Source organism: Marasmius oreades, chromosome 7, assembly GCF_018924745.1.
Source record: "Marasmius oreades isolate 03SP1 chromosome 7, whole genome shotgun sequence".
Taxonomy (NCBI): domain Eukaryota; kingdom Fungi; phylum Basidiomycota; class Agaricomycetes; order Agaricales; family Marasmiaceae; genus Marasmius; species Marasmius oreades.
In genome coordinates, this window is record NC_057329.1 from 2442174 (window position 1) to 2466962 (window position 24789).

The 24789-nt window shown below is 46.7% G+C and overlaps 11 protein-coding genes across 11 annotated transcripts; 1 reads left to right on the top strand and 10 right to left on the bottom strand.

Annotated features, from left to right (window-relative positions):
• Window positions 1–21: 21 nt before the first annotated feature.
• Window positions 22–641, bottom strand: E1B28_011522 (uncharacterized protein; the record flags this gene model as incomplete). The annotated part of the gene is made up of 6 exons (XM_043156571.1): window positions 22–55; window positions 114–184; window positions 245–319; window positions 375–419; window positions 477–583; window positions 638–641. The coding sequence occupies 6 exons, from the start codon at window positions 639–641 to the stop codon at window positions 22–24; spliced, it is 336 nt and encodes a 111-aa protein (XP_043006358.1).
• Window positions 642–2275: 1634 nt separating this feature from the next.
• E1B28_011523 (uncharacterized protein) lies at window positions 2276–2778 on the bottom strand (the record flags this gene model as incomplete). The annotated part of the gene is made up of 2 exons (XM_043156572.1): window positions 2276–2620; window positions 2680–2778. 2 exons carry the CDS (start codon window positions 2776–2778, stop codon window positions 2276–2278), a joined length of 444 nt encoding a protein of 147 aa, XP_043006359.1.
• Window positions 2779–3267: 489 nt separating this feature from the next.
• On the top strand, window positions 3268–4407 carry E1B28_011524 (uncharacterized protein; the record flags this gene model as incomplete). Its single annotated transcript, XM_043156573.1, has 3 exons — window positions 3268–4054; window positions 4114–4244; window positions 4312–4407. Exons 1-3 carry the CDS (start codon window positions 3520–3522, stop codon window positions 4405–4407), a joined length of 762 nt encoding a protein of 253 aa, XP_043006360.1. The 5' UTR covers window positions 3268–3519.
• Window positions 4408–12136: 7729 nt separating this feature from the next.
• Window positions 12137–12655, bottom strand: E1B28_011525 (uncharacterized protein; the record flags this gene model as incomplete). Its single annotated transcript, XM_043156574.1, has 1 exon — window positions 12137–12655. The coding sequence occupies one exon, from the start codon at window positions 12653–12655 to the stop codon at window positions 12137–12139; it is 519 nt and encodes a 172-aa protein (XP_043006361.1).
• A 627-nt stretch (window positions 12656–13282) lies between these two features.
• Window positions 13283–13591, bottom strand: E1B28_011526 (uncharacterized protein; the record flags this gene model as incomplete). The annotated part of the gene is made up of 1 exon (XM_043156575.1): window positions 13283–13591. The coding sequence occupies one exon, from the start codon at window positions 13589–13591 to the stop codon at window positions 13283–13285; it is 309 nt and encodes a 102-aa protein (XP_043006362.1).
• Window positions 13592–14300: 709 nt separating this feature from the next.
• E1B28_011527 (uncharacterized protein) lies at window positions 14301–15405 on the bottom strand (the record flags this gene model as incomplete). The annotated part of the gene is made up of 2 exons (XM_043156576.1): window positions 14301–14895; window positions 15119–15405. 2 exons carry the CDS (start codon window positions 15403–15405, stop codon window positions 14301–14303), a joined length of 882 nt encoding a protein of 293 aa, XP_043006363.1.
• A 1492-nt stretch (window positions 15406–16897) lies between these two features.
• Window positions 16898–17869, bottom strand: E1B28_011528 (uncharacterized protein; the record flags this gene model as incomplete). Its single annotated transcript, XM_043156577.1, has 5 exons — window positions 16898–17383; window positions 17434–17496; window positions 17547–17638; window positions 17693–17729; window positions 17795–17869. The coding sequence occupies 5 exons, from the start codon at window positions 17867–17869 to the stop codon at window positions 16898–16900; spliced, it is 753 nt and encodes a 250-aa protein (XP_043006364.1).
• A 36-nt stretch (window positions 17870–17905) lies between these two features.
• E1B28_011529 (uncharacterized protein) lies at window positions 17906–18633 on the bottom strand (the record flags this gene model as incomplete). Its single annotated transcript, XM_043156578.1, has 5 exons — window positions 17906–18055; window positions 18106–18275; window positions 18332–18403; window positions 18460–18556; window positions 18607–18633. The coding sequence occupies 5 exons, from the start codon at window positions 18631–18633 to the stop codon at window positions 17906–17908; spliced, it is 516 nt and encodes a 171-aa protein (XP_043006365.1).
• A 393-nt stretch (window positions 18634–19026) lies between these two features.
• Window positions 19027–19979, bottom strand: E1B28_011530 (uncharacterized protein). The gene is made up of 2 exons (XM_043156579.1): window positions 19706–19979; window positions 19027–19641 (listed from the first exon to the last, which is right to left on the bottom strand). The coding sequence occupies exons 1-2, from the start codon at window positions 19962–19964 to the stop codon at window positions 19454–19456; spliced, it is 447 nt and encodes a 148-aa protein (XP_043006366.1). The 5' UTR covers window positions 19965–19979; the 3' UTR covers window positions 19027–19453.
• A 142-nt stretch (window positions 19980–20121) lies between these two features.
• E1B28_011531 (uncharacterized protein) lies at window positions 20122–23272 on the bottom strand. The gene is made up of 3 exons (XM_043156580.1): window positions 23200–23272; window positions 22508–23139; window positions 20122–22451 (listed from the first exon to the last, which is right to left on the bottom strand). Exons 1-3 carry the CDS (start codon window positions 23225–23227, stop codon window positions 20379–20381), a joined length of 2733 nt encoding a protein of 910 aa, XP_043006367.1. The 5' UTR covers window positions 23228–23272; the 3' UTR covers window positions 20122–20378.
• Window positions 23273–23681: 409 nt separating this feature from the next.
• Window positions 23682–24368, bottom strand: E1B28_011532 (uncharacterized protein). The gene is made up of 2 exons (XM_043156581.1): window positions 23911–24368; window positions 23682–23848 (listed from the first exon to the last, which is right to left on the bottom strand). Exon 1 carries the CDS (start codon window positions 24342–24344, stop codon window positions 23958–23960), a length of 387 nt encoding a protein of 128 aa, XP_043006368.1. The 5' UTR covers window positions 24345–24368; the 3' UTR covers window positions 23682–23848; window positions 23911–23957.
• Window positions 24369–24789: the final 421 nt, after the last annotated feature.

Genomic DNA, 24789 nt, shown 5'->3' on the forward strand with positions numbered 1-24789 from the left:
GGCGTATAGTATATATACTGCTCACTTAGCTCCCTCAGAGTTGGTGCAGGATTCCCTGTTGAGATTGGGTCGAGAATGAGCATATTACGGCAACAGGATAAAGATCATCGTACGTAGTTGCAACACAGTACTCTGTCGCGAAATGTTGAGTAATACCATCAGTGAACTCTAAGATCAATCTGGGCTGTCGGGCAATCGGAGTGAGTAATTCGGTGCGTACCGTGAAAGGGTAAAGAAGGCTTACACCAGTGCGGGACTCGACCTGACTCGTGCAAACCCCGACGAGCGTCACACCGTTGTATTGGACACGATACCTTTTCTGTCGCGTTCTAGAGTAAATGCAAGGCTACGATACGAAGCAGGACTTGACCGACATTCACGGACGAACTAGAAGCAGGCCCAGTATTGGTGCGGACGGGCTGAGGGAGCAATCGTTATACAAACGGGGCGACTGTGGCCGGAGCACTTCCACTTACCATGGTGTAGTCTTCGTACCAATTAGACATGTCGAAGGGGTCGATAGGTATGGAGAATTGCGTTGAGGATGTCCGAGTCGAAGATCCCTCTTTTATACATGCAGATTCTGACCAGCGTCAGTATCCAGATTTTTTTACACGAGTCGCAGAGTGAAACTGACTCATCCGTCGGAACTAAACCGGTAGATCCAGCCTCTAATTCTCGTCCCACAGCACTGAAAAAAAGCACCGAGATACTAATACTTCCATTTCCGTCAGAAAGGCATGCCCGAGAGAACCGTCGCGGACCTTCAAAAACCTGGGGCACTTGAGTTCACAGTTTTATGACTGGTGAGTGTTGCTAGTTTTGGCTCTCTTGGCTCGGGAGTTGGCGCTAGTCAACCCTAATAAACGGACAACTAACAGTTTCCTTTTTCGTGCATCCAAACAGCCTTCCAAATGCTCGAATGATGAGTCAACCTTCCTCTGGCAGGCGATACCAGTGTACCCCCTGGGCTGAGCTGACCAAATGAGTATGGCACCCGGAGGTATTTGTAGGTCCGAACAGACAAACCAGACATACAGAAGAGGTGCGAAATCGTTTGCGGCACGGCCATGATTGATATCTTGATCGATACCGATGGCCTTGAGAGCCAAGAGCGCACCTAGCCCGGTCCTCCCCAGCATCATCCTTTAGCAGGTCAGTCGACGACTAAATTTCACGCTCAGCATCGAATTCCTGAGTTCTGATCATCTTGGGGCTTTCACTGAATAGTGAGATACTAGTGACTCACTGCTGCGAAAGAATAATGGCCGAACTCTGGCACTTTTATCTTTTATCTTTTAAAGGTCCGCCGGAACGGAAAGCTGTTGTGTTGTGCAATCATCAAGTGCCATGGCACCCTACAGTTGACTGAATTACATACCTATTACACGTTGACTTGTGACTCGTAGCGGTGCCGTTCGGGCCCACTTCGCCCATTATATTATTATTAGGGATTTGACTCCTTCGTTAGAGCCAGGAGGATATTGTAGGACCTGGAGAATGACGAGTGGGGATGAGAAAGAGACACAGGTGAGCTGGGTGTGCCCACACGGTCAATTCTCGATCATTCGCCTCTCACTGTGGTGATCATGTCATCCCGGTCGACAATATCTCGTTTAGACGAGTTCTAAAGTCTAGTTAACTATGACACGAGAACCAGATAACATACCACATACCAATATTCCTTCCCTATTCGATCAGACACCAGTAAAACCACGAAGCAAATCTTCTGTGATAGCAACTGGTAGCACGTTGCTCTAGGTCAGAGCGCAAACAACGATCCATCAAAGCTGTCAGGGACTGAAGGCTGAACTTCACATCGTCCATCGCCATGCATTCCTTGGTACACCCTCAAAAGGAACGTCGCGAATTATATAGCAGGCTCTCTTTCCGCCTGAAAGGTACCTGCTTTTTTCCTCGATCAGGGCTCTTATACCATATCATAAACTTGTCGTGAGTTTTACGCGTCATCTGTTACAAGGCATTTTGGGCTGTGGACATTCCAAACTTCGTTTACATTGGATTTGGAACAAGGCTTGCATTGTCTTGTTACGGGTTCGAATGCGTGGATCGTGATTCAAATGTGCGTTTGTAACAGAAGGGAAAAACATAAAGCTCGGAGGACGGGAGGATGTAATGTTGATGGTGCGATTGTCGTGTAACTTAGAAGACCTGACCTCTGGTGCAAATCTTTACTTCAACATGTTGATACCATTCCAAGTAATAATTAACGCACCACAAGCAAAGTCTCCTGACATAAGAAACTTGATTTTCTTCAGGCTGTTAAGCGTAAATTCCGGGTCGTAGTATCATCAATAGCGGGCGTAGTAGTCAAGCCGGTATCAATGAACACGTTGTCGATACCGATGTCTGCATGAACGACGTCAGGAGTGTGAGCATGATGGAGACCGCGTAGGGTGTCGAGGAGGGTCCGCTTGGCGATAGGGAGGGGTACGGGAGCCAAATGGTTCCAGTTGCCACCTAACTTCAAGTTGGCTGATGTAGAGATGTCTGTTCCTCGGTCCTGTAACTGTGTCGGCCCACTAGCAGCTCCAGTTTCGAGTTTCACGAAGGTCGACGATATGCGTATGAGACACAGGAGTGGATTACTCTTAGTTTTCTTGATCGATAACGTCGAAATTGTCATTGACCGTCTCGAGCAAGCCATGATGTACGTACTGGAGTCTGGAATGCATCCCCCCAACCGAGCTTTCTCTTGTTGAATAACGCTTCTCCGGTCCAAATCAAGGTTCGCAACTTATCTAGAGGCGGACACATTGAGAGGATCTGGCAAAGACATCCTGGATTGGATCGACGGAGTAATGTACTTCTGTTAAGACACTCTGAAGGCACCCTCTTTAGTTCAGCTTGTCTGCGCAAACTTGAAGGGCAGATACGTTAACTTCGCTATGAAGGTGCTTGCTTCAACAAATTCGAACGAAATAAGTCGTGGGGCTTCTTGGGGTTGGGAAGATAGGAGAGCCATCAGCTACTGTGACGCTGGGTGATGGGATGGCCTGGCGCAGCACTCACTTCTCTTCACGCGTCCATCTCGCCGCTCGCCGCTTCGACATTCACTTCTCCTCACGATCTTAGTTCACCACTACCATCAGCTTACGATCTCGCCACTCGCAGCTTGCATATTCACTTCTCCTCACGATTTCGCCGCTCGCCGCTCGCATATTCACTTTCTTCACGATCTTAGTTCACCACTACCATCAGCTTACGATCTCGCCGCTCGCAGCTTGCATATTCACTTCTCCTCACGATCTTAGTTCACCACTACCATCACCCTCAACGGTATTGAACGACCTCTTCTCCCTGCTGTCGCCTTTACTCTTGACGGAGCGCTCTGATCCTCAATTCATAATCAATTCTCAGACTCAGACGATCCAACCTCAAATTCCTGTGACTCGCTGGTTGCGCATCAAGCATCAAGTCCACGCCAACACGCCTCTCTCTTTAACTTCGACCACTGCATCATATCTCTCTCAAACTACATATAGAAAACCTAGAAACATGTCACAGAGTCGGCCCCTTCCAATACCACCTCAACACCCAGGGGAACAGGTTGACTGCCGCCTGCAGACCCCTCCGCCCGTCTACCTCGTGGATGGTCTCAGGACTCCTTCTACACGTCCTCTACCTTTACCACCTGTCATCCAGCAAGCAGAGAACACAAGTGTCGTTATGCCAGCAGAGGAGAGCCCTCCACCACCCCCAATCTCGCAAGCCCCCTCAAACCATCTCGTTCACTTGGTGAAGAAGATTTTCAATCATCTCATGTTGCAAGGCCCTTCAAAACTCCCAAGATGGGCCCAACTGCTATTCAGGAGCACCTTTCTAGCAGGATTCTTTTATTTACTCTACCAATTAGATCAGTCGAGTTTCAGTCGATGGAGGAGTGCCTCAAGTGGAGAGGAAATGCGAATTGTGTTGTGGTTGATGGAAGTCATCTTTCTGGCAATGTTTCCCGCTACTGCATGGGCTTGCCACCGCGAGTTTGAAGTGGGCAAGCATCTGACATCGTTCATTTCAGTTTCGGTGTTCATAAGTCAGTCAATTGTTCCTTCTACACTGGTCTACACTCTCTAACAATGATATCTTTGTCAGTTTCAGGAACAATATTTTCTCCAGGGGCCTCAAAATGGCAGGAAGCAGCAGAAGGATTTGTTCAAATTGGCTTCTTGCTTTTTCTCTTCACTATTGCCATGGTTTGGAAGAAGGCTTATATTCCACTCAATGTGAGATCCCATGGTCTTAATTGGCAAGTTCTGGTGTTCTGAATACTATTTTAACTCCTTTTATCAGCCGCTATTCCAGCTACCTCAGAGAAACCGAAGGAATCATGAATCCGAAGAGAGAATCGAAATGTCGCCCAGGCGCCGTGCTACACTCCAAGAGTAAGGGACTCATTTATCACATGCCATGTTATATCATCCAGTTACATACTATGGTTATACTATAACAATATTTTGATTTGTTTGTATCTATGAAATGTGGCAACGTCAACTTTTTTCTTGTGGTGCCAGCGTGAAAATTTGTCCCAAAGTTGCTCCTATTAGGAGAAAACGGCATCCGAGTCATCACAAAACTGGACGTCGTGTCCAGAATGGTTACCAAATACCTTGTCTGACCCAGTGAGGTCAATATTCACAACGATCGCCAAACGAAGTTGTTTTCTGTTTCTTCTGTACTTGTGGTGGGCGAGGGACAACTGCGCCTGAAGGCCTTAAGTCTTGACGTAGAAAAGGAGGAGCAGGAGGAGCAGGAGGACGCAATCGACGCGTTTGATTTCATGCTCTGGACGATGGACGAGTCAAAACCTGTACGTTGGTGTCTGATGTGTGAGGTGCGGGAAGAGGATCGGTTCAACTGTCTTTATTAGTGGGGAGATTTCTTGAGGAAAGAAGTCTGAAAAGCTTTCCGGGGTAGGGGTAGTAGGAGGAAAACATGAGAGTCTAGTGATTCGTCACCCAACGATAGAAAGAATGACATTGTTAAAAGATTGTGATGGGAGGATCCGGATTGTAGAACATTGAGGTAATTGACTAAGGGAAGTCAACTCAGGGGGAGCTGTCCCAAGACCCGATGTTCGATGAATCAACGTTTAAATTTAAATACGTGTGCTGTTAACTTCCCGTTCTTTGTGCTCTTGACTTTAAATGTGATAGTCAGCCACATGAGTTCTTATTTAAGTCTACCAAACAAAGGTACCGCTGTGGAGATGTAGGTAGTTTGTGGAACAGATCATGAAAGGCATTTGTAAAAATTTCGATACCGTTAGTATCGAGACCACACCAAACAAGACACCTACTACACGATACTGTCAAGTCCATACTGGAAAACTAGGCTGGCGTTGTGCAATTTCACGTCCTTGTTCTCTTCTGGTTCCAACCCATCTTTGTCCCCATCATTATGTTGATGGGACGACCGCACCTCACCCAGATCGCGTTGAATCGATTTCTGCATGACATCCACCAAGTGAACCTGTTGAAATAGTACTTCGTACTGTCCAGCTAGTGGTTGCCGTCGTCTCCATTCTACACTCCTAGTACACACTCCTATTTATCGTTTACTTCCGTCTACGATCTCGCTTATATACTTTCTGATTTCTCGGGGTCACCTCAGTTGTCGTTTATGCACTGAGGTGAGCCCCATAGTTTCTGTTACTCATTTTCTTTTTACTTATTCTCTTCTTTAGTCTATTGCTTAACAGGTAGTTTATATTGAATATTAGTTGTCGTTTACGCACTGAGTCTATTGCTTAACAGATTATGAGACCTGCATTCTAATAGGAGAAAAGAACGAATACTCAGCGTACAAGATACAAGTACACCCTGGACCTACAATGTCATCTTCTATTACCCCAGCAGTCCCAGCATTCAATACAGAGAAACGTTTGGATGGCCGAAAGAATTGGGCCGTCTTTAAGCGTGAGGTAGTTCTCCAAATTGGAGCGAAGGGAATGGGAGGCTATCTCGATGGAACGATAAAGAATCTGTCAATTGTTGTCGAAACAGCGCCATCAATTCCTGCTATTACTGTTACAACCACCAATACTACTGGATCCCCACTCCAAACAATGTCAACTACCACACCTCAACCACATGTCCCCACTCTGTTATACAGTATTACGCCTTCACTTGAGGAATGACGAGCTCGAGATCGTTACATCGCTACTGTCATTATCTCCAATATGGTTGACCCAGTTGGACTCGGAATAGATGAGATGAAATGGGCAAGCATAATCTGGAGGAAACTTTGCTCAGACTTTGACCAACGCTCAGAACAACTTATTTCTATTAGAGAAAAGTTGCTACGCACGAAGAAGATGACTAGTGGTGAAGACTTCGATGACCACGTCAAAGCCATGCGCAACTTCTGGAAGGACGCCCATGACATTGGTGCTGCTATCTCCGACGCCCAGTTTTGATCCATTATCCTTGACTCTTTCCCTGTTGATTGGGACGATATCACTACCAATGTTCTGGGAACCACCAGTGCTGATGCCATCACTCACCTCGAAGCCATTTGGGTCAAACGTGAGGCACGCCGACTGGAATGTCAGGGAGATCAAGCGAGGGTCAAAGCATTGGCAGCCAACCCGACAAATGAACATAGAACTACCGTAGTCTGTGAGAATTGCAAGCGTAAGGGACATAAGAAGCCAGATTGTTGGGCGAGAGGTGGTGGGAAGGAAGGGAAAGCACCCAAAGGATGGAAGTTCCCACCAGGAATGGACTCTATCGTTAGTTCGAACGTTACGAACACTGAGAAGACACCCACCAATGCTAATGGCGTCTCCACCCCGGCTGACACATTCGTCCTTAACACCGAAACTTCGAGTACGTTGAATCCCCCTGCCGCAAAGGTACCTCCTTCTGACGCATACAATCCCAGGTGCGACTTCCAGCATCTTGCCTTTCTAGACGAAATGGAAGATGCAATTCAGGATGGAAAAGGGGTTGATGTAAACATACCTCAAGTAAAGATCATAGCCAAAACTAGTTGTCTTCTCTGTGTGCCTAATACGAATCCCGTCCCCATCACAACCTCATTCACTTCCAGAACATTCATGGATTCTGGAGCTTCAGATCACTGTTGGAAGGATAAGGAGTCTTTTCAGACTTATTGTAAGTCAGAAGGGATGGGACAGACAGCTCAAGCAGGTCCTGCTGGAGAATTTCCGATCCCTGGTATCGGAGAAGTGACACTTCGGTCGAAAAATGGTATCAAAGAGTTGAGCTTGAAAGGAGTAAAGCACACTCTGACCCTTGGGAGTAACCTTGTGTCCATGTCTTCACTTGATTTGGAAGGATATCACAGCACTTGGGGGAATGGAAGAGTAACAATATGTGCACCTGGTACGAACAGTGTGTTGACATCAGCAGAAGTCAATGGGAAAATGTATGAATTCTTACCACGGGATCAAGAAGTCTATGCGAACTATTCGAGGTCCCTTGACCGGCCAGTGGGCATCATGACATGGCATCGTAGATGGGCTCATAACAGGACCAATCGAATTCTTCGGTTATCGTCGAAGAAATTGGTTGACAGACTTAACATAACTTCGAAGGAGGTTGTTGGTATGTGTGAAGATTGCCTCTATGGAAAGGCGACTCGGAGACCTTTCGATGAGAAGTTAAAGCACGAGACGAAGGTTCTGGAAAGAGTGCACATAGATTTGTGGGGTCCTTCACGCACAGAGAGTATTGGGAAGAAATCATATCTGATGCTATGCACCGATGGAAGGTCTTCGTACAGGGTTCCATTCTTCCTAGCAAATAAGGAAGCCGTGACAACGCTGGATGCTTTCAAGTCGTATCACAAGATGGCCGAGCGTCAAACAGAGCGGAAATTGAAGATCATCCGAATAGACGGGGGAGGGGAACTTGACAATCACTTGATGCATGAGTACTGTCGAGAACATGGGATTGTGATCGAAAGGATAACCCCGTATTCGTTGGCAGCAAATGGCATGGCTGAGAGAGCGAATAGGACAGTAATTGAAGGGACACGCACCATGTTGGAAGACGCAAATTTCCCTCGCTCCTTGTGGGCAGAAATAACCTCCGCTTTCTGCTATGTCGACGATTTTATGCCTTCTGATAGGTTTCCAGATGATGTTCCAGCACAATTGTGGACTGGGAAACGGCAAGATGTTTCACATTTAAGACCGGTCGGTTGTGATGCATGGGTGAAGTTACCGGAACGACATAGGGATGGAAAATTATCGAAACAGGCTGTTAAGGGAAGGATGCTGGGATATATGGGAAGGCGGGGATACCGATTGTGGATCCCAGAAACTCGGACCATCATGGAGTCGCAGGATGTTCATTTTGAGGAAGGGACACCTCATCAAACGTTACCAGTGATTGATAAGCGAAGTGATGGGGTCCAAGCTGATGATGATGTCGAGTTTGGAATCCCCCCACAGCATATTGCCGACGTCGATATCCCCGTACAACATCAGTCTCACGTACCCGAAATTCCAGTAGTACCGCAACTGCCCCAGCAAGTAGATGATGCTTTAACGAGCCGTCGCGAGAAACGTGTAGTTCAACCTTCAAGAGCCCAATGGGAGATAGAGGAGAGTAGAGAAAGGGAGAGGGACGCTAAAGAAAGTGGGTCTGATTGGGCAACCGATACGAGTCAACCGCGTCAAGGTGTACCGTACAACCGGGCAGCAACACCGACACCAAGCGAACTCATCTCCTTATTGTCAACAGCCCTTGGGCGTTCGTGTCAGTCAATAGCGAACACTGGATCCCATCAAACTATGCACATGCAATGAAATTCCCACATCTATGGAGACCGCCGATGAAGGCAGAGATCAATATGCTGATTGAGAAGGGTTGTTGGAAACTGGTAGAGCTTCCACCAGAAGCGAAAGTGATAGGGGGAAGATGGGTTTATGCAATAAAATGGAACACAAAGGGTGAGGTCGTGAAGAGAAAGGCAAGATGGGTCGCGCAAGGATTTAAACAGGTTTTTGGAGTGGATTACGATAAAACCTATGGGGCAGTGGTAAGGATGGAATCCGTACGTATGACGGTTGCCATTGCGGTAATGCGACTTAGTTGACTATGCTACAAGGTTCTTTTTGCACTTTAGAACAGTGCTACGGAGCGATATTTATCGTATTAAGAACTAGAGTGAGCCCGAATTGCTAGTTAAAGCTAGTGCCGCTAGTAGGATGTGCCGTCGGCGCAGCTAGACCAGTTAGAGAGAGCCGTAGATCGTGTCAGAAAACTGTATGACCGTTCGAAACCTGTAGAACACTATGAGCAGAGGACTTAAGCGGTAATTCACCGAGTTCTACTCTCTACATTCTACTATGCACTGGCATATCAAGGGATTGTACTATTAGAAGACTTGTAGTCTTCACAGAACCGTTTGTAGCAGAACTTAACAAAGTCAAAAGACCTTCATACTAGGAGTACCTACTTCTACGGGGGATTTAGTTGACAAGAAATCGGACATTGGACCACACAGACTAGGAGAAATTTGATATGACCGTAGATCGAGTCCCGATCTGAGGAAAAGACAAAAAGACATGATACAGATCCCAGATCACAGATAGAGTACCTAGGAACCAAGCAGGAATGAACAACAGATCTCGGAGTCCATGCTGTTCATGTGCTATGGCGATTCAGAACTCTGGATCCATATGCTGGAACTACTTGGACACACAAAGTCCATATGATTTGATAATGTCGAAATGCAGGATAAGGTCCGTAGGCAGGAAATACCATATGGTACGCCTATGTAGGTCCATTCTACATGCTGAAACAAAAATGAAGAACGGTCCAGATTGGTCCAAAGCATATGATTCGAATACGGAAAAGCTCCGTAGACAAGATTCTGCACATGTAGCAGTCCCTAGCGATAAGACTCCGCATGGATTTGTAGCTACGGTGCATTATTTTTAGAGATAGAACAAGTAGAGATAGGATTACAAAGCTAGCGTAGAAGTAGTATAAAAGTAGCTCATGTATCCATAGATTAAAAAAAAGTACTACCCGTGCGTAGGAAAGTCCTGAGTGGGTTGCCTGTGAGTAACTGCTCTTGACACCAATAGAGAGATTTGCCCTGTCTTTGTGCAGTGAAACGATAAGATTTGATTTGAACTATACGAGACCGTCGAGGTCAAAACTAGAGAACTATCCGTCTGTAGGCCGCCGAGGTCTTGATTACTGTTTTGTGATCCGTCGAGGGTCTTAGCATTCGTGTCCGTCGAGGGCAATAGTCTCCAATCGTTCGAATTAGTCTTACCGTAGACGGAATTCACAGTCCCACTTAGTCCACTGGACAATAAACAGAGCCCCTACAAACCCTAGAATCCCCGTAGCTGTGGTGTTTTTACACTTGCAGTTACACATTGATTTCATAAGAACTTCATACGGTACTGAGACTGTGATCTTGTGCGTAACCTTTGCCAAGCAGTCCACCCTTGCAATCTTTCCTGGTGTGTAGAGTTATTGATAGACTTTACACGGAGGTTTACTAGTTTTTGGGTTGATTTGGTGTTGGTGCTACTCCCGTAGCTCTGATATTAGGTTGACTCTTGAGTGGTATACTTCGCCCATTAGCGGTCATGTTGGGCCTCAAGACCTTCCAAATTGATTTCAAAGGAGCATACCTCAATAGTCCTATCGAGCATGACGTTTACATGCGACAGCCAGCAGGTTTTGAAGTAGCTGGGAAGAAGAACCTGGTTTGCAAGCTGAAGAAAACCCTATATGGTACGAAACAGGGCACGTATAACTGGTACAAGACACTAGGCGAAACTTACAATGAACTTGGTTATTACCAATCGCGTGCAGACCCATGCGTACGAGTCCGGGATGTTAACGGAGAGTTCACGATCACAAATACATATACAGACGACGTATTTGGGGGCTCTACGACTGGGGACGGAAAACAGAGGGCCAAGGATGAGTTGGCGAAACATTGGGAAGTTACAGAGCCAGGGGGGGGAATTTTACTTGGAGTGGTGATAGAGCAGAGCTTGGTGGATGGGAGCATTTCTCTTTCACAAAAGGCCTACTTTGAATGGATGCTGGAGCACTTCCGTCTATCGAACAACAAGCCCAGAGTCACACCACTGCCATCAAATATCATACTGGTTGAATCTCCAAATTCATTGCTGTCTGACGAGCGACAGTTCATGGCCAACAAACCTTATAGAGAGCTACTGGGTTCTATCCAATGGGGACAGATCTGCACGAGACCTGATATTTCATTTGTGGTCAATCTGTTGGCAAGATTTCAAGTGAACCCGGGGAAGTCGCATTGGAATGCTTTAGTCCATGTTGCAGAATATATTAAAGGGACATTGGACTATGAAATTCGGTATAAAAGAGAGGGGAATCTGAAGCCTGTTGGGTGGGTGGATGCAGACTGGGGAGGTTGTAGAGATTCAAAAAGGTCGACTTCTGGTCACGTCTTTTTCATGGCAGGTGCACCAGTTTCATGGGGTTCAACGCGCCAAGCTTCAGTTGCGTTATCAACAGTTGAAGCCGAATATATCGCACTGGCTAGGGCAAGCCAACAGGCGGTATGGATGGCCTCATGGCTGAAAGAAATTGGGATGGAGGTGGATGGTCCTATTGCTTTGCATAGCGATAACGAAGGTTCTCAGAGCCTAACCGAGCACTCGAAGCACCATGGCCTTGTCAAACACATTGATTTACGCCATCACCATGTTAGGGAGAAGATCTCGAGAGGACAGGTGGTTTTAGTCGACGTCAATACAGGTCAGAATGTTGCAGATATATTCACGAAACCATTAGGTGGCCCACAACACCGGAAACTCGTTGGTCTTTTAGGACTGGACAGTACGAAGTAGGGGGAGTGTTGAAATAGTACTTCGTACTGTCCAGCTAGTGGTTGCCGTCGTCTCCATTCTACACTCCTAGTACACACTCCTATTTATCGTTTACTTCCGTCTACGATCTCGCTTATATACTTTCTGATTTCTCGGGGTCACCTCAGTTGTCGTTTATGCACTGAGGTGAGCCCCATAGTTTCTGTTACTCATTTTCTTTTTACTTATTCTCTTCTTTAGTCTATTGCTTAACAGGTAGTTTATATTGAATATTAGTTGTCGTTTACGCACTGAGTCTATTGCTTAACAGAACCAGCCTTCAGTCCCAGGATTGGCACCAACGGCCTGCTTCACATACTTGAACATTTTCTTGGCGTCAGAGTTCTCCTGGGTGCGGAACCCTTTGTACGAACCCTCTTCTCCGGCTTTCTTCTTCCCCTCTTCCTCCTCTCGCTTTGCCTTGTTTGCCTTTTCTTCCGCGTGCTTTTTCTTGGCTTCGTACTCGGGTTTCGCGCTCGCAATCTGAGTCTCCATATATCTGGCAAATGCTGAAAATTCTGTTTCAGGCGTCGAATCCTTCGTAAGTTTCTTATCCTCAATCAATATTGCAATTGTTTTGCGTAGCTTTGGGATCTGATCTTCGAGTTTTTCCACCTCACATGTGGGAAGAGTAGACAAAACGTAGTAGTTATTCAGCATATTGACCTGAGCCTTCAGTTCTTGGATATGTGAAAGTAGGAATTTCGCGGTGGCAATCTCCAAAGGAGTGTTGCCCACGCCGTTCTCAAAATACAATGCCTCCGGTAATGCCTGTACAAGCATTTTTGTCGTTTCACTGTATCCATTTGCAACAGCGGTATGTATGTATACTAGGAAGGGACCCTTTGATGTTTCGCATGAGCAGACTGGCCTTGTCGAATTCAATGATCGCTTGGACAAAATCTGTGCGGCCATTCTCCACTGCCATATGCAATGGCTAAACAAACATTAGGTATAAGTGAACAAAAATCAAGTGTGCAGGTCCTTACTGTATAAAGTTGACCTTTCGATTGCTGCATGAGCAGGGCCAGGCTAGTCTCTTGGGGTAACTTCTTCAAGAAATGTTCGAACAAGAGGAAGTCCCCTTCCTTCCTTGCAAGGATGTGGTAGATATTCCAGCTAACAAACCGTTAGACACGAACCCCTTCGAGCAACACAGGACACACCCACCTTCATGTGATGTCCGTCTGGACAGGAGACAGGCCGTTGGGGGGTGGACAGTCAATCATCTTAGTCGTACAACCATGATGAACTGCCACCATCAATAGGTTGTATCCAATGAACTTAATACTGCCAAATGTTGGGAACATCAAACTGAGGTCAGAATTCACCAGGATTCTCTCACTTACTTTTCTTTCGAAGCTAACAACATGAGTTTGGAATCATGAGCGAACATTTCCTTCACTATAGCTAACTTCTGAGACAGGATTGCCGAGGGGGGCGGTGTGGCAATACCTTTTCAAGGTTGGTAGTACGACGAAGGGATATAGCCAACTGATCACTGTTACACATTGCGTAGTATCGATATGCTTCCAATGGTCGGTCGGACTTGAGGTAGTCCACAATGCGTGATGCTCCAACGACAGCAGCGTGCCATACCAGGGGAGGTTTGACTAACGGCTCTTCCTGGTTGGCATTAGGATCGTTTTTCCTTGCCAAGTCCTTCCACTTCTTTCCATGAACATTCAAACCATAATACGCCTTATTTCTATTGTTCATAGCGTGTGTTTCCCCCTCTTCCTCCTGACCATCTTTCGCTGTCTTCACATGCACTCCCCGTGCTGTCTTCTTGATCTATTCGTCCAAAAGGTCAGCATCATCCCTCCTGAGTATAGTGGTGAGAAAGTTGTCCAGGTCATGGTTGGCTATCTTTACGGGTGGGTCCGAAAGTTTGTATAAGCTTAAGACATTCCCAAAGCCATGGACGTCATTTTGCTCGATCACTGCCATGATCAGATTGCTTGCCTGACTCAAGGTGCTGTCTGTTCTTCGCCAATATACACTGGTGTTGTGGAGCATTCTGGATGGAGGGACTTGTGATTGTACTTTTGCAGAATGTTTCGCAACGTCTTTGAAGTCAATCGGGGCTCCATCGATAGTTTCATCTGATGCTTCCAAATCGGTATCAGAGCCCTCATCATCAGAGTCATCATGGAATCCAGCTAAACATGGCAATTAAATCTATGAGCGAGATGGCACTGTAGAAATCAAGATACCTGGATTGATTCTGAACTTCGTTCCTTTTCCCTCTGGATGATATTGAGCAGCTGATATAGTGAAGATAAGTCACGCAGTCTCCCAGTGACGATTAGCAACTGCCACTGCCAGAGGTGTCAGACCTGGGAGTACCTTGAGTGAAGATGAACATCGTCATTCCAAATGAAATCACCTGTCTGAGTATATAAATCCAGGCTTGGGTTTGCAACCCTCACAGTGATTTGGAGGGCGGGCTTTCCGACATCGCCTTCAGCAGCTGGTACACATAAGTGCTGTATTGTTGTATTGTCTTCCTGGAGGCAGGCTTCGAAGAGTTCATCATACTTGTTTGCTTGATGCTGAGGAACCAGGTTTCCCGGCCGTTCCAACTGTGCTCAGACATGAGCTCATATTTGATGGGTTCGGTTTTACCAGGAGCCTGAGGAGGGGGGACTGCCACTGGCAACAAAGAAAGAAACCCCTGAAGGTCGGGTGCGTCCATATCGTTCGGATACATCTCCTTGTATGTCTTTGCATTCCGGGAAACTAGCAACCGTTCCACATCTGTAAAATAAACTTTGAGATTCTTCCAGATGCGACGTTGTTCCTCATTCTGCTCCTTCTGGAGCTCCGTGATCTCCTTTCGCGGTTTGAGGCTCTGCAAGTGGTCAAGACAGTAAGCTTTCCACGGTGACAGTTTCTCGTCCTTCTTCAGCTCCTCTATTTTCTCCGACTGTGAGTCCAACTTCTCAAGAGAAGAATTTACCTCCTGGATGGCAAATTGAACCCACTCCAGAAGACTCCTCTTGCTGTCCTTACCGCCGAACCTTCAGAGAGCCTGAAGAGCCTGCCTTGTACCAATGTCCAGTGTAGCACCCAATGAAATGAGAAGGTGAACAGTGTTGGAATGCGTTGCCAGAGCCACCTCGATGGGCTGGATGGCCAGATCAACACGATTTTCTGGAGTAGGGAAGTAGCTTCATTGATTGCTGGTTCACAACAGTCAACATAAGTTTTTGAACCTTCCAATTGATGGCGATCAATACGCACCTCATGTTCAGCGCCTCCGTCACATCCTCATCAAAAGCAATCTTGGCTCCATAAGCCACCAATGCAGCAAGCATTGCATAATTTTCATTTGAGATAGTGCAGACGACTGGGAAGATGATGTCTGTCATATAGCTATAGCCACTCACATAAGGGAAATTGATGACAGAAATGGCCTTAGGGTCAACTCGTAATAATGCCAACACAAGTTGGGTTTTGTTGGCTTGAATCAATTTGACAAAGAGAGTTACGAGCTCATCGTCCGCCAGGGAGCATGAAGCTCCTGCCATCACCAGACATTCGATGATCTTCGCCGCTAATGCGACTTAGTTGACTATGCTACACGGTTCTTTTTGCACTTTAAACAGTGCTACGGAGCGATATTTATCGTATTAAGAACTAGAGTGAGCCCGAATTGCTAGTTAAAGCTAGTGCCGCTAGTAGAATGTGCCGTAGGCGCAGCTAGACCAGTTAGAGAGAGCCGTAGATCGTGTCAGAAAACTGTATGACCGTTCGAAACCTGTAGAACACTATGAGCAGAGGACTTAAGCGGTAATTCACCGAGTTCTACTCTCTACATTCTACTATGCACTGGCATATCAAGGGATTGTACTATTAGAAGACTTGTAGTCTTCACAGAACCGTTCGTAGCAGAACTTAACAAAGTCAAAAGACCTTCATACTAGGAGTACCTACTTCTACGGGGGATTTAGTTGACAAGAAATCGGACATTGGACCACACAGACTAGGAGAAATTTGATATGACCGTAGATCGAGTCCCGATTTGAGGAAAAGACAAAAAGACATGATACAGATCACAGATCACAGATAGAGCACCTAGGAACCAGGCAGGAATGAACAACGGATCTCGGAGTCCACGCTGTTCATGTGCTATGGCGATTCGGAACTCTGGATCCATATGCTGGAACCACTTGGACACACAAAGTCCATATGATTTGATAACGTCGAAATGCAGGATAAGGTCCGTAGGCAGGAAATACCATATGGTACGCCTATGTAGGTCCATTCTACATGCTGAAACAAGAATGAAGGACGGTCCAGATTGGTCCAAAACGTATGATTCGAATACGGAAAAGCTCCGTAGACAAGGTTCTGCACATGTAGCAGCCCCTAGCGATAAGACTTCGCATGGATTCGTAGCTACAGTGCATTATTTTTAGAGATAGAACAAGTAGAGATAGGATTACAAAGCTAGCGTAGAAGTAGTATAAAAGCAGCTCATGTATCCATAGATAAAAAAAAAGTACTACCCGTGCGTAGGAAAGTCCTGAGTGGGTTGCCTGTGAGTAACTGCTCTTGACACCAATAGAGAGATTTGCCCTGTCTTTGTGCAGTGAAACGATAAGATTTGATTTGAACCATACGAGACCATTGAGGTCAAAACTAGAGAACTATCCATCCATAGGCCGCCGAGGTCTTGATTACTGTTTTGTGATCCGTCGAGGGTCTTAGCATTCGTGTCCGTCGAGGGCAATAGTCTCCAATCGTTCGAATTAGTCTTACCGTAGACGGAATTCACAGTCCCACTTAGTCCACTGGACAATAAACAGAGCCCCTACAAACCCTAGAATCCCCGTAGCTGTGGTGTTTTACACTTGCAGTTACACATTGACTTCATAAGACCTTCATACGATACTGAGACTGTGATCTTGTGCATAACCTTTGCCAAGCAGTCCACCCTTGCAATCTTTCCTGGTGTGTAGAGTTATTGATAGACTTTACACGGAGGTTTACTAGTTTTGGGTTGATTTGGTGTTGGTGCTACTTCCGTAGCTCTGATATTAGGTTGACTCTTGAGTGGTATACTTCGCCCATTACCGCTTCGTTTTCGTCCTCGTGATACATAGTGAGAGTGAGTGGGTGAATAGTAGGAGCGCCGTGGTACTTGGCTTTGGTACCAATAGAGAGGTCGATATCCGGTTCATCGAGCAACACATCAATGACCGGCATAGAGGCGAAAAGAATAGCGTAGTCGAGAGGAGTGAATGCAAAGTCCCAATCGGCAGCATTGATATCAAAGACGTCCGGTTTGTCTTCCTTTTCATCGAGAAATTTACCGGGATTGGGAGTCTGCAGTGGCTCATTGTTGCCTTTCTTGGAGGCATCGTCGCTGTCGCTTTCATCTCCGCTCACTTCTTCATCTGTATTTTCGTCAATATCTTCTTCAGCGTCTTCATTCATAGACACCACCCCATTATCATCTGAGCTCCAGTCATCCTCAGAGGAAGGACGTTCAGTTGTTGGATCCTTCATATGTGGATTAAAGGCGAGAAAACCCATGAAATGCGCCCATGAACATATTGCTCATCTTCTTCCTTTTGAAGCTTCAGCTCGTCCTCGTCAACTGGATCGGGGCAGAACTGTAGACCAGTCAACATAGCAGCTGAGGACAATGGTAAATCCCACGGACCTCGTAACAGTCTCCAAGACATTCCTCCGCCATACCAAAAAAGGCCGGATGACGGTGGAGTCGGCGATCTTTGTTCTTGGGATTAAATGGGGCTTTCGAAGAACTTGGTCAGATAGAATTAACCTTCAGCAGAATTAAAAACCCACCGAGATCCTGAAAGAACCAAATCTCATTAATGCGAATCTAGAGACGTGGTTTTAAAAAAAGTAGCCCATGGTCTGATAAACAAGTTTTTCAATCCTTCGCACATCCCATCCAGGACTGTAAGGAATATGCAACGATATAATATCATAATCATTCATTTCCAGGCCACCGATAATCATGTTGGCCTTTAGGTCACCTTTGAGTTGCTTCTTTCGTCAATGGTAGTGAGCGTTGAACACTTTAGGACAGCCATGGAGGTTTCGACGCGTTTCCAAGAACTGATCACGGCTATCAGAAGTTTTGAGAGACTCGAAAGCGAGAAGTCGAGCCAACCCTTCGACTCTCATGATAGACCGTTCATAGATCTGAAGAGTGTAAGTGTTGACAAAATGTTAGCTACGATAGGCATACTCACGGTTGGATCGATGTCTGCACGCTTGAGACTGGGGACGTAAACTTCGAATCCACGAGACAAATACTTGATGAGTCGGACTTCGTATGAAGGAGATCGGCGAGTCATGTCAACTGTATTACATTGTCTCATCATAGAAATGACAGCGCGAGGATTACCCCAAACATGGGTACCTACAGCAGAATGTTCAGGAAGCAGGCTCGAGTAGAACAAGAAGCAGAAAGCGCACCATCAAATGCAAAACACGCTGCATCGATATCAAACCATAGGACAATTTGGACAGATCGGTAGGGGTATTGAGCTACGGAAAGGTTAAGTTTTTGAGTGGAGGACATAAAGGAGGGTGTAGGAGCATACAATGAATGGATACAGTATGTTTTGTATGAACACACGTCACATCCCAGGGAACCGAATCTCTGACAGCTTCATAAATCTCCATAATCTTGATCTCGGCCTAGGGACATAGATTAGTGTCTATGACGGCGAGCTACAAGAACAGTTGACAACGCGCCTGTTCAGGAGTAATGCCATAGAGAAAGATATCGACATCTGAAGTAATAGGATAGGCCATGGAATGATAGTATTTTCTGATTGACCTCTTGGAAGCTTTGACAGACTCTGGAAGCAGCGAAAGACATGCTAGAGCCTAGGACTGACCCCCCAGCAGCCACGACGTTGTTCCAATCTGATAGCTGAGAAAGGGATCCCTCAGTGAAAATAGACCAGTTCTTCTTGAACTCCTCCAAGTTAGGCACCATACATAGCTCGCCTTCTTTCTTCCTTTCTGTTTCGGGGAGAGGCATAACATATTTGGCAGTCAAATCTTCTTCACCCTTTACAACTCGAGCTCTGACAGTTTTAATATATTCTGGAGCGTCAAAAACGTCGACAAGACCGACATATTTGTCATTCAAACGTGGGTTTTGCCTGTCTGTAGCAAAGAGCTTTCAAAGTTCAGCTTCATCATCGAGAGAAGGTTGAAGGACGTCGTCAAGAGAAACGCCAGCGCCTTTCGGGAGAGCTTAAACTCTCTGAATAAATAATCGGGCTTCTGTGTTTTGAGACATGAAGGTTTTGGTTCGTAGTGAGGCCGCATCGTGTTCGTGACATTTTATATAGGGGGAAGAGAAGGCAGTGTGTGAAGAGCAAACCGGGCTACAATGTTAATGATTCTTGACATCATCGACGGCGGAAAATGAATCTAAGATAAACGAACGTATTGTGCGGCCGTGCTAGGGACAAAACAAGAAGGCACATTAAATTCATCATGTCAACTTTCGACAACAATTCGGCCACTACCCAACTTCTTCCCTCGCACCATCCTAGTATGAAAGAAGGACTGCCATAGCTATCATGGGAGTTTATTGAGATGCTCCTCTTCATCTCCGTCCTCCAGCTGCCTGTTGTAGCGATTGGACGGTAGGAAGATGTACGGCAATACCGCGGTAGCAAACGAGGCCATTGGGGGGACACAAAGGATTTCTGGAAACTGGGTGTAGTGTGGCTCAGTGCAAATTCTGAAGTAACGAAGGACGATGACTTGCAAAAAAAAAACAAGAATGAGCTGCCATTAGCATACAGGACCTTGGAACGAAACACGCACGATAGAGGTTGAGCGTCTTCATGATGAGCATAACTAATGCTTCCTCATCGCCCCTACAGATTGCACCGTATAGACTGCACATGAGGTGCAAGAACTCCAGGTAGACATCAAATAGGCCTTCTGGCCAGTTGGTGATGTAGAGTGGTCGACAATACCGAAAGAACAGGATGGTGTAGATGGCTACGTAGAAAAGAAGTGCTATTTCCCATCGGGTGGTCTTGCAGATGTTGATGAAACGAAGTACCGCTGGTCTGTACATGGGGGTTGGAGACTGAGACATGATGCATCTGCGATCGAAAATTCGAGATTATATATTGTAAGTTATTTATATTTATAAATATATAAATAAACAAACCAATGGAGTGAACCCCACCGCGTGTAACGTGACTGCCCGTGGTGTCAAGTAAAAAACTTCGCTTTAAACAACCACAGCGACTTCGAGGGCCAGTGGTGTTCGGAAAACAGCTCCTCCACCTCACAATCTGGGCTGCTAAGCAACAAAGTACGAAGACAAACAACACAACAAAGCGATTATTGGATACCGTAGTAGTACACGATCAAGAAAGCTACATGCCAGAGGACTAGGAAAACACGGCAGTGAAAAAAAAATCACCCTAACGAACAACTCGACAGCAGTTTACAACGAATTACATGAAAAAGAGAGACACCTCACTTACATTGGAGTCGGCAACTCCAAAGTTTTCCAAATTTCATTCTTCTCCTGAAACCTTCTCGAATCCCACCGATCCCTCTCCTCCGCGTCGTCCTTTGAGATATTTTCAAGATACGTCGAACGACCAAAATCGATCAGCCTGAATCTCTTGTCCTTGTTGGACCTCATCATGGGATATTCTTCATGATCACCACGACGCATCAGGAGATTGCGGGGTGCGAAGGACCCATGGGTCCATCCGAGATCGTGGAAACGGAGAAGAAGAGCAGAGCATTCGTATCGGTTATCGAGGTTTAGGGTGTCGACTTCAATTGGGTCTCCGCAGTCTTCTAGGAGGAGGAGTGGACTGAAGTACCTCTGTTCAGAAACGTAGTTGGGGTCATCAGCCGCCACTTCTCCTGAACCTTCCCCTTCTCGATTGTAGTAACCATAAAAACCAGGGACTAAGGCTCCACAAGGGGTGGGTTCGAGAAGAGGTTTTGCTACAGTGTAGCCAGTCCAATGTTCGTTGAAGCTTGGGTCGAATTGTTGGTAGTTCCTGGCTTCAGAAACGAGGTGGCGGTCTCCTGGAATGCTGACTTTCGCTGAGACGGTTACGCGCATCGTAGGAGGAAGACGAGTATTGGGGCGGATAAACGGAGGTAAGGCAGAACATGGGACGAGAGGGAAGAATCCGTCCGACTCGTTTTTATCTGTGGCATCGGAAGGTGAATGCAGATCTTGTATACCATGTTCCTTGCATGGAGGATCACCTGGAAGAAGCCAAGGAACTGAGGAGATATGGATCGTATGCATGGTACCAGTGTAGACGACGATGGGGACTGGGATCGATTCAGGAAAATTGTCAACTCCTGAGGCGGGTTGTTGTTCAGCTGTATTTGTCGTCGGCGTTCCCTTACTCGCATTGTCTTCGCGATACTTCTCCCACGGATCATGTCCGTCTCCTCTCTTTGCCTTTGCAAGCTTCTCGTGCTGAAGGCGCATCTCCTCAACAGTCTTCAAGGACATGGTGAAAGCTGATGATTCGTATGTTTCACGTCGGACGGAAACGTTTCCAATAAACGGGCGCTTGCCATCTGTTCCCACTGTGTCGGAGTTGACGCGCTGTTTAGCGTCCTGAACTTCTTTCCATTGTTGAAACGCCTGTCCTTGAGCTTGAGGTTCGAGCTCGGAATCGCTGACCTCGTGGTTATTGGTAAGGTGAGGGTTTGCACGCTCTTCTTCGTCAGAAGGATGATTCTCAACAGGGAGGATGTCGACCTTCTCGGGTACGCGGTCCCATAGCTTAACTCTCGAGCGAGGAAAAGATATCGAAGCTCGCTTGGAGTTTGGAAGGACAACGTCTTCGGCGGGTGGGGACGTGTTGCCGTCGTCCATTTTCACCTCACGAGAATCCCTGTCACTTGTAGGAGAAGCCATCTCGATATCGGTGTTTTGAACAGTCTCTTTGTTCTGGATACGCTCCTCTTCCGCAGCAACCCACTTATCTCTCACGGCTTCTGCTCGTTCCATTATACATCCCACACAGATCCTTGGTTTGACGAACCACTCCCTAGGAACTTCCCATTCCGCCTCAAAAACGACTGAGTGATTCCCGACTCCTTTCCTCTTCTCCGGAGAGCGCGTTAAAAACAGGTGGGCCTCAGGTGTATGCGTAGGAGGAGGAGGAGGGGCTGGAATAGTGATTTCAAAAATGGGATCGCGCGTTTTGCAATTCTCCGAAGCGGGGTAGACGTAAAATATAGGAATCGGGTCAGTGTTGACTGCAGCCTTGACTGATTCACGCGTTTTGGCGATCCGTTCGAGTGTATCAGATTGGAGAGCGAGTTTGTAGATTTGAGTTTTGTAGCCCTTGGGACTCGAGAGGTTAGACGAGTCGAAAGGCCAAGGATCGGTTGACCTTTTTTTGTCAGATGGCCTGCAAAGTACAAGGTCGGGATCATGTACGACTAGCTTTTCAGGTAAGAGATGGATCGGAACCGTGCTTTCAAGTCGAGGAATGACGCCAGTCACAAAAGGTGGGGTTGGATAAGGTGGCGGATAACTCGAAGGATGAAAGGGCGTTCTATAATTCTGAAGACCAAGAATTAGGGAGAACACGAGCGTATATAGACTCAGTTCAGACTTACCTCGACATCATCGTCTTTCCTACCTTCCGCTTTGGATTTCTCGATCTCGCCCTTTCCCCAGCGCGTAAAAGTCAGTTTAAAATCCACTGTTGCCTCGTGGACGTCTGCAACATTGGCGGCTTCTCTCTTCTTCGGCTCTTCTTCCCTGTTTTCAGCCCAATCGATTTCCTGTGCAGCATAATCCAACTCTTTGATTTCTTTACACCATTCTGCCATCCTACTTCCGGTAGTGATCGTCACGGAATGGCTATTGAAGGGCATACGGTTGGTGTGATAGAAATCGTAAAGGGTGGACCCCCACAAATGAGTGCCATTCGGTGCGCGTTTGCCTTCGCTAGAGTATCGAAGTACAGGACCATCTGGATCGCGTGGCCAGAAGCGAAATATACGACGGCGAGAAGTATCGAATGTAGAATGAGTGAGGGGTTGAGTGGGCCTCGTGCGGTCAACCTCGATGGTACGGCTAAGAATACTTTCAAGGAGAGGATCTGCAGGAGGCTTATTTGTGAGAAACATGTCTTTCGCCTTTTTCATAGCTTTGACGATCTCTGAAGCATCCTCGGGGGCGATATCGTTCAACAGTGGCTTTGAAGAGCCAGTGGCACTCGTAGCACTTTGAGATTTAAGGTCATCTGAAAGAGTATTTCCATTGGTCAGTGGGCTAGCAAGGATATAACAGCACTGAGGTGTACCCGTTATAGACCCAGATTGAGTGGTCATGGTTATCGTGAAAGAGATCTAGAAAGACACGAAGTCGGAGTCGGACGCGTTTCACTACCATTGTTCGCGTTTTCTCACGGTTCCCACCACTCGGAAATTCCCGAGAGAACGCCTCCGTATCTACTTACTGTAGGATCTTCGTTGGCGCTCGCGTTTGAGCTCGACGGTGTCGAGGCAGAGCTCAGAGAAAGATAACTGGCCCGCTGGGATATTGCCTCCGAAATTATGTCCCGCCTGAGAAAAGCTACAAGGAAAGTTGGCACACATAAATAGTTTCGGCCAAACTGAGGGTTCTCGAGCCTCTCAGGGAAACGTGACGTATAGAATTGCTCCAGGAGAAGGTGTAGACGTTAGAGCGCAAGGCGTAGCAATACTCAGATGTGACCTAGAAACGGACACGCGCGCGCATTGTTCGAAGGGTCCGTCGAAAAGTCTGCGCCGTGAGATCAATCAATGGGTTTAGAGCAGAAATCGATTGCAGTTCGATGGCAGTGGGACCATGGAATCTATATACATCTAAAACGAAGAGGGTAATGCGGACCCGAAAATAAAAACTTCTCCCCACAACCCCTTCCAGGCAGTTCTTGAAAGGGATCAAACCATAATGGTACAATATATTACCTGAAAAAAGGGAACGCGTCAGCCACAAAAGCTTCCGAACCCACGAAGTGAAAAACGCTCACTTCTAAAAGGTGATAGCATAAACATTATAACTGCCTCCCAACTAGTCTCAATTCCTTCCAGAGAGCGGGTGAGCAAAGGAAGAGATTTTGGATCTGAATCGTGGTTTGGCAATGGGGGTGTTGGCCTCTGAGGTAAAGTAGGGAGCAGAAGCGGAGAATGCACCCCTCGGAACCTGGTATTCCTCGCCTTGAACTGGAGAAACAACGTAGAGGGCGGCAGCGGGGATAGAATGATCAATGTGGTGATCGTAGGAAGCGCTATTGGTGGCACTGTAAGTAGTGATGTGCTGGGATGCTCCGAGGACGGCGAACGGTGTATAAGCACCACGCGGAGAGAAAGTGCGGACGGGAGCGGTATGGATACTACGCGTAGCAGCTGGTAAGGTCCTGGCTACAGCTCGAGATTGGATGAGGACTGTTCGTAGGAAGGGCATTCTGCAGTAGGAGACGAGTTGGCGGGTTTGAATCCAGGCATCCCTAAGCTACAGGAACTTTATAAACAAGTCAAGGGTGGGAATATTGGGGTCGTCTGACCGTCGCGGCACTTCCTTTTTTGGATATTTGTGTATTTGACCATTCTAAGTAGATGCCAAGTGCGAGCTGGAAACGTTATTTGCGACCTTCGAAGCGATGCATCGTTCTTATTTTATTTTATTCAGAAATGGGACGATTCGAGAATGAGACGACTCTTCTGACGCGAGGCTGAACCAACAAGTGGGCCCTTGAGGAATGGTCTCATAGAAAAGTACTCTGGCTAGAGTCAATGCAATTTGCTTCACTTTGAGCTCTCTCTCTCTCAATTCTCAACATGTCAGCGGGAGTACCTTGTAATTCATTCCACCATGCGACCGGAATAAGCGTCTTAATTGATGGCCGACG